The 8,380-nt window shown below is 55.3% G+C and overlaps 1 protein-coding gene across 1 annotated transcript; it reads right to left on the bottom strand.

Annotated features, from left to right (window-relative positions):
- Nucleotides 1–1,005: 1,005 nt before the first annotated feature.
- Nucleotides 1,006–7,968, bottom strand: LOC117311942 (phospholipid phosphatase 3-like). The gene is made up of 3 exons (XM_033855179.2): nucleotides 7,590–7,968; nucleotides 4,579–4,683; nucleotides 1,006–3,635 (listed from the first exon to the last, which is right to left on the bottom strand). The coding sequence occupies exons 1-3, from the start codon at nucleotides 7,740–7,742 to the stop codon at nucleotides 3,201–3,203; spliced, it is 693 nt and encodes a 230-aa protein (XP_033711070.2). The 5' UTR covers nucleotides 7,743–7,968; the 3' UTR covers nucleotides 1,006–3,200.
- Nucleotides 7,969–8,380: the final 412 nt, after the last annotated feature.

Raw genomic sequence — 8,380 nt, 5'->3', positions numbered from 1 at the left:
CTTCCTGTGCTGCCCCACAAGCGAAGGCCAGACTTCTTGGGGCCACTTTCTGCTGGCAGCCTCCGGCTCTGCCATCCCTGGAAGCCTCTCTCTCCCTCCTCCTCCACAGCTTCTGGCTACTGCGGGGTGGGGGTGGGATTAGCCAGGTCGGCTGAAGGGCTGGGACCTCACGCTCTCACCAGTGGCTTCCAATTTTGTGGTTCTCAACAGGGAGCGATTCTGCCCTGTAGGGACACTTGGCAATGTCTGGAGATGTTTTTGGTTGTTATGCCTGGATGGGTGTGTGTGTGTGTTACTGGCATCTAGTGAGTGGATGTTGCTAAACGTTCTAGGGTGCACAGGACAGTCTCCCCCTCCCCCCAAAGAATTATCTGGTCCAAATGTCAATAGTGCTCAAGGCTGAGAAACACTGTTATTTGAGAAAAACAAACAAACAAAAAACAACTGAGTTAGATCTTTAGGCTCACAATAGACACCAGAATAAACTCCTGATGGATCAGACAGTACAAACGAGGGTGGCCCCCCTCCCCCTCCCCCTCCCCCCAGCAGCTGTGAATGACTTCCTCCCTCTGTGATTTAAACGTGTACAGCATCCTGGGACTTCAGTAGGTCAGATGATTACGGAGCACAGTCTCCTGGGGGTCAGCAGAATCCCCTAAGCCAGAAATTCTCAGCTGGCGGTGATTCTCCACCCCCCGCCCCACCAACACACAGGGGAAACTTGACAATGTCTGGAGTCATTTTTGATCTTTACAACTTGGGGCTGTTATTGGCATCCAGTGGGTGGAGCCTAGGGAGGCTGCTCAGCGTCCTACAGTGCACAGGGCTGGCCTCTGCAGCAAAGGATAATCTGGCCCCAAATGCCAATGGCAATAGCCGAGGTCGAGAAACCTGATTGAGACTTCTGAGGTTATCAAATGTTCTTACGGTTGATCCCCGAGACCCGGTTCCCGGATTGAAATAGGAAGTCCATCAACGCATGTTAATATCTGTCAAAAATTCATAAACCCTGTGTTGGCATTTTATTATTTAATATATCAAGAATCATCAAAACATAAAAGTGGAAGTGGCCCTGCTGGGAGGGGCTGATTTGGGGTTCAGCCCCAGAAAAATGGGGCTTCCTGTGTCACCCCACCAGGGCAAGGCTGATTTGGGGTCAGGGCTGAGCTCCAGGGAGGTGGGGCTTCCTGGATTAGCCCACCTTGGTAGGGATAGCCCCCTGGAGAGCACAGGTTCTGGTGAGCAATGGGCGCCCTCTATCTTTCTCTGAATCGGGGCATCCCTTGGGTTCCCTGAGGGCCCTCAGGGGAGGAATACAGAGAGGGGAAATGAGGAGGAAAGTGGCGAGCAGGGGATGGGTGGTCTTCTAGCACCTGGAGCTTCTGGGACTTGACATCGCCCAAGATGTAGAAAGCCCGCAGGGATGAAGTGGGGAGGGGTTGGGGTGGGCTGACGTCACCTACACCCCAAGGCCACTCCCTCTTCAGTCTGGCCTCTCCCGGGCTCCCTTCCTGGGAGATGAGGAGTGCCAGGTGTACCCAATGGCTCTCGGGCAAGCAGAGCCTCCCTGGTACCCAGGTGCCCCACGGCATCACTCACCACCCAGAAAGCCATCAGAGCTCCCTGCAAGAATCCGAAGATGGCATCGTAGGGATGGTGCCGTGGTCCAAGACCCGGATGTAGCCAAGGACAAGAAAAGGAGCTGGATGGTGGGCCGTAAGAGCCAGATTTTCTGTCCCCAGGAACTGGCCTGTACCTAGAGCTGGAAGGCGGGTGGGCAGCGCCTTGAAACCCTGGGAGCAGGTATCCAGAGGGACTCCACCCGGCGGCTGCGTTTTTGTGCCCACCGGCCTGTCTGAGCCTGTCAATTTTATATGGAAATGGATTTCAGCCTCTAAAGAGGGTAGGGGCTGTGGCCCCCGAAACCATCATTGTAAGAGAACTTCATGCTATCAATATTGGGAGAATTGTTAGATGGTGAATGATTTCCCAAGAGTCAGATGAGGCCCTCCGGATACGCTCATACTGTGACCCGGCACTGCCACTTTCTGCCAGTGTCAGATCTCTAATCGAAGCAGGTTGGCCTCATCAGGGGGCCCTCAAAAAGCAGAGTTTGGGCTCTTGGTTTTGAAATGGAAAACAGAAAAAAAAAAAGGTGGGGGAATTCCCCGAGACCCAGAACATTCTGTTCACAAAGTTGACCATTCGGTCCATAAAATCAGGGGAAGGCCCGACTTCTAGCTGTGTGTGGTCGGTCTGTGCACCTCCTGCCATTGTTGGCGTGCTCCCCTGGGACGGAGGGAGTCTGTTTTGCCTGCTATTAATGATATTAGTGACCTTTAGGGCAGATCCTGTTCTAAATACTTTGAGCGAGTCAGCTCATTTATGTGTTAACTCATGAAACCACAACCCTAGGGGGCAAGTGCTATTTCCACACCCATTTGACAGATGAGGAAATGGAGGCCCAAGGACATTGAGTGTCTCACGCAAGGTCATACACAGTTGAGGCTGGGAATAGAGCATGTACATTCCAGCTCCAAAGCCCTGCTATCACTACAGGAGGCTGTAGTTACTTTGTTACTTTGTCTTTAAAAAAAAAGGGGGGCCGGCTGGCAGTCGAATGGGCTGCCTTTCAGGAAGAAAACGTTGCTGGTGTGAAGGCAGCCGTATAGCATCACGTGCACTGTGGCTGGGGCTTCTGTGTCGTTGTGTCTGCCCACCATGGTGCCCAGGTACTCTGGGCTGGCTCCGATGTGTGCGATCCGCTTCTGCCAGCCGAGTCTATGCCTGTGGCTCATCGGCTCCTTCCCAGGGGTTCCCCCACCCCCTGCCCTGCTCCTCCTGCCACTTTATTACCCAAAACTTAGAGCTACACCTCAGCTGGGTCTGATTTCCCTTCCCCCTGCCCTTGGTGGAGCCCAGCCCTGGGCATGGACCCAGCCTGGCATGGGTCCTCTCCAGCTGCAGGGAGGGGGAGACAGAGGGTTCTGGAAGTTGCTGTTCTGGGATAGGGATGCTGAATGAGTCTTAAGAGAAGATGGGCCCTCCCCGTTCTCGCCCTCCTGACTCTGGGGGAACACACAAGCTCTATGGAAGCTGTGTCTGGCACTGCAGGCACCAAGCATGGGGTGGGGGCGGGCGGGGGGACAATGGAGTATTTTCTGGCCTTGCCGGGTGTGCAGCCCACCTCGTGCCAACACTCACCACCAAATACACCATGGAGTACATCCCGATGGAGGCGTCCACAGAATAGAAGGATTTCCTGGGGGACGGGCAGGGGCAGGGTGGACATCAGCTGGGGCTGGGGTGGGGTGGGGATGCCTCCTGGGTTCCCCTCCTTGACCGCCCACTCGCCTGACATCGAGGACGTCTTTGGGGTGCCCTGTGCAGGTGTAGTTGGTGACGTAGCCGCTCTCGAGGTCACAGGAGGCTGGGTCGGGCAGGCACGTGGCCAGGAAGTGGGGCCGCAGGTGACCTGTGGTCATCTTGGCAATGCTGGTCGGGGAGCAGCTGGCCAGGCCGCCAAAAATGAAGGTGCCCAGCTGCTTGTAGATCATGGCCGTGTAAGTGCCGCTCATGAAGGCTGACGAGCTCAGCTGCAAGAGCTTGACACGAATCAACTCTCCCAGGCTGATCTGTGGGGCCGTGTGAGAGGGGTGAGGGGTCACTGCTGAGGGCCGAGGGCGCAACAAGAGTGGGAAAACCCCAACCCTTTGTCTCAGACAGGTTCATATGGAAGGGAGGCTGTTCTTTCCCAGTAAACCAGGCAAAAGGGTGGGGCTTCTCATTCCATCCCACACACGCACACAGATGGGTGACTTCTCCCACCCTTGTGCCTGAAATGGTCAGGACTTCCTAAGCCAATAAGGCTTCCCATATCATCAAGAAAAGGGAGGGGGGGGGGTCCCATAACTGAAAGGGGCGGGACTTCCTGTTATACCAGGAAAAGAGGCGGGGCATCTCCCTAGTTTATGTCAGACATAGGTAGGATTTCCTGTCCCATATCTGAAAGGGGCAGGACTTCCTGTTATACCAGGAAAAGAGGTGGGTCATCTCCCTAGTTTATGTCAGACATAGGCAGGATTTCCCATCTCATATATGAAAGGGGTGGGGCTTCCTGTTATACCAGGAAAAAAGGATAGACTTCCTCCCAAATGCCTGAAAATGATGGAACTTCCCTTGTCACTGGGAGGAAGAGGCAGGATGTTCCATGTTTGAAAGGGGGAGATTTCCCAGATCCCCAGAAAAGGGGCAGGACTGCTTCCTGCCTTCTGCATATAAGGAATGGGGCTTCCCTGTCCACTGGGGGGCAGGGGCTGAACTTCTTGTTCCATACCTAAGGCAGAGAGGTGGGTGTTTCCTCTATATTATGTCAAAAGTGGGGGGCTAACATTTTCCTCAAGGAAAGAAGTTTTATGCCATCGAGCAGTGAGATTTCCCATTTCAGTAGGAAAAGAGGTGGTACTTCCTCCTGCCTTAGATCTATAATGGGTGGGGGTTTCCACTTTGCCAGAAAAACAGGTGAACTTTCCCATGCTGTGTCACCATGTCCTGAGGTGAAAGTGGCCACCCTCTTACCGTGAAGATGCAGATGAAGAAGCCCATCTTTATGAGTGCCGAGTCTTCGATGATGTAATGGGCCACTCGGGGGTATTGGATGGTGGTGTCATTGCAAAAGAAGCCCTGGATGTGGGGTACCAGCAAACCGGTCTCATTCAGCACGATGGGGAGACTGACTGCAGGGGGTGGAGATGACCCCACTCATGGATGGGTCAACTGAGGTTTACCCTCCTTAGGCCTTCCGGCCAGTCTGTCCTCCCGGCATCTCCACAGGCTGGACATGGGAACATGCGCAGAGAGCACAGTATGGCCAGGAGGCCAGAGGAGGCCAGAGCCCCAGGGACCCATTCACTGGTGGGGTCCTGTGAATGAGATGGGTGAGGGGTTAATATAAGGAGGGGATAAGTGTGGAAGGGCTCGCTCTTTCTGTATGTGTGTGTGTCCTGATGTATGTGTGTATGATTGTGGCTCTGCGTGTCTGTGTGTGAATGTGTGTGTGTGTGTTGATGGGTATCTATGTCTATGACATGCGTATGTGGTGTGAATAGGTGTCTGTGGTACACATGGGTACATGTCTGTGTGTGTGTGCTCCTCTCTGCAATGTGTGTGTGTGTGTGCGTGTGTGTGTGTGTGTGTGTGTGTGAGAGAGAGCGAGAGAGAGTGATTATGCATTGTGTCCATGGATGTGTGTGTTGTGTTGGTGTATGTGTGTGCTTGTATCTGGGATTTGTGTATGTGTTCACGTCTATATCCATGGCTCTGTGGCTGATTGAGCTGGGAGGGGAGATACTGGTGGCAAAGTTGTGTGTGAGCAGTGTCCAGGGCCCCTCACCTGACACTGCCATCCTGAATTCAGACAGACCAAGGGGCTTGTCTCCAGCAGGTGCCAGGCTCTCTGTCTGGCCCACTCATCCTCAAAGCCTACACCCAGGCCTCCCTCCACTGTATTGACCCTGTCATCCTGTCACCCACTGAAGTTTAGTGGAGCCAGGCAGCTGGAACCCAGCCTCCCACAGTCCCCAGCTCCCTTACTGGGCTGGGAGGGCAAAGCTAGTATCCCAGCCTGGCCTCTCCTCCCCAGTGAGGAGGTTTTGGTCACTAGCTCTGCCCACCGGGGAATGGGGGGGGGGCGGCCCTGGTATATGCCAGCCACACATCTAGACCCCAAGCAAGCTCAGGCCACGCAGATTCCCAAACACACAGGGTCTGACATGCACAATTATACAATACAACCACACAGTCTGACCCAGACACCCAGATTCAGATGTACACACACAGACATATAATGCAACAATATACCCACAATACACATAGGCCCATATAAACCCACACACACACCTGGCTACACAAATACCATTGGATCTGCCCCCAGCCCAGATGCACAGTCACGGGCTCCCATAGATCAAGTGCATGCATAGGAGTCACCCACAATGAACACACCCCCCGAAAACCAATGCAACACCCCCGAAAACCAATGCAACACACAACACAGCAACACAACATGCAACCCAGAGACCCGAAGGGACACACACATACCCACGCACACACACGTGTGCATGAGCATACACACACAGAATCATACTCATTCACATGGATATAAGTTCAACACAGACCAGCCCCAGACATACGGACAGACCCAGGGGCTTGCACACAACATACACAGTCAAACATACACAGAGATACACAATACAAACATACCTCCCCCACTATAGACACATAGACTCAGATCCACAACTCAAAGAGACATGCAGCAAATAAAATCATATGAAAGACTGAAAAAAAAAAAAAAAGATGCACAGCCAGATGCTCACCCAGCACCCAGACCCAGGAAGACAGGTAAACACACAAAGCCACGCTTGTGGAGAGTCCCTATCGTCCCCATTCACACGGACACACATTGACCCAGACATCCCAGAAACATGTTGATGAACACACCGATGTGAAGACACACAGCCCAAGTACACACACCAGGGCAGGCAGCCAGCCCCCAATCTAGCGACCCTCAGATAAAGACAGGAAGACAGACCCCTCCGCTGCCCCTTGGGTGTCCGCATGGTGGTGGTGCGGGGCGCTCAAGGACGCTGGGGAGGGGGCTCACCCGGCAGCAGACAGAACACATCCAAAGCCACCAACAGCTTGGCGGTCCAGCAGTGTGGCAGCAGATGGCACGGGGGTGGTTCTCCGCGGGTCCCCCGGCCACAGGCACTGGTACCGGACCACCAGCTCGGGCAAGGCCAATACAGTATGTGGTAAGCTTATCGACTGTGGGGGGCGAAGGGGTGGGCACGCCCACTCAGACTGAGATTAGAGCTCGAGAGTCGGGCCGGAGACAGCGGGGAGAGTCTGGCCTGAATGGTGAAGACCAAGGTGGGCAGGGGCGGGGTCCCATTGTAGGGCAGTAATTAGATGACCAAGGGGGCGTGGCCTTCCCGAGGACGGCCCTGGGGCCGGGGAAACTGAGGCTTGTCTGACTCCGTTAGCTAGGAGCCCCCATCCCATACAGGGACTTGACTGATTTGGGGTAAGGTCTTGAAAGCGTGGGTGAGGTCTGGAAGAAGGTAGAGAGAGGAACAAAATGGGCGGGGCCTAAATGCTCAGACAAAATGCTCAGAGACCCGCAGGCTGTGGTGTCCCCAGGGAAGTTCATTCTAAGGATGGGGATGGTTCGAAGGCCTGGACCGGGAAGGGGGCAGGGAGTTCTGGAAAAGTGTAACCCAGGGCAGGGCCGAGGATTTCAGATAGGAGACAATAGAAGGGCAGAGACGGGGGAGAGGATGGTGCAGGACGAAGAAAAGTAGAAAAGTGGGTGGGGTAGGAAGGTGGGCAAGGCCTGGAAGGTTGCTGTCTGAGAAGTGGGCGGAGCCTAGGGAGAATGATGAGAAAGTGGGCGAGACTGGGGGTGGGCAGGGCTTGAGACAATGATGGCTAGGAAGTGGGAGGGGCCTGGGAGAATGACATAGAAGTGGGAGGGGCTGATGAGAGGGCAGGGCTTAGGAGATTGGGATCAACTCTGGGAGGGGCAAGCCCACCTTTTTCAGGGTTCCGCGGGTCAAAGTCATATCGGAGTTGACGAGAGTCCTCCTGGGCCAGCGGTCTCCGTGCTGGGCATTGCAGACCTTGGGCGATTCCCTGGTGGTCATTTTCGGGCTGAGAGCCAAGCTGGGTAGGCGGGTCCCTTCCATCTCTATCAACGGTTGCCCTGTCTTGCCCCGCCCCGCCGAGAGTCCTCGCCGTTCCTCATTGGTCGGGCGCGGACCAATGGGAATTCGCCGCCGGGCTTATCGCGTCTTCCACCGTCCCCGGAGCAGCACCCTCCCCTCGGGGACCCTGGATCGCACCGAGTGGGGACGGGTGAGGGTCTTCCATCCCACTCCTGCTTCCCACGCTCTGTTCCCTTGTCCAAGGCCGTCTGATCCCGCTCCGGCCGCCCGTGTCCCCGCTCCCCCGTTGCCACGCACCTTCCTCCGGGCTTTGCAGTCGATGCCGAAGCACCTTTCCTTCCTTTCAGCCTAGACGCCCCCCTCCCAACGACCCATTCAGTGCAGCCCTGGACTGAGGCGCCCGGTCCACCAGGGGTCGCCCGCGGCCTACACTGGGTGTTGCTTCCAAGGAAAGGGACCCAGAGGTTCCTTAAGGGAGGGAGGGATAGGCCCCCAAAAGGAGGGCCTGGGTCCCCTCTGTAGGGGGTGGATCTTGGATGGCTCGAAGGGTGGGACCTGCATCTTCACTGGGGGCGGGGCCTGGGTTTCTTGTACTTTGTGTCTCTGCCAGTCTGTCCAGGTCAGCCTGTGTCAGTGCGTGACTTGAGTGCCTTTGGTGG

The sequence above is a fragment of the Tursiops truncatus genome, chromosome 3 (assembly GCF_011762595.2).
Source record: "Tursiops truncatus isolate mTurTru1 chromosome 3, mTurTru1.mat.Y, whole genome shotgun sequence".
Taxonomy (NCBI): domain Eukaryota; kingdom Metazoa; phylum Chordata; class Mammalia; order Artiodactyla; family Delphinidae; genus Tursiops; species Tursiops truncatus.
This window is presented reverse-complemented; position numbering and strand designations above follow the sequence as displayed.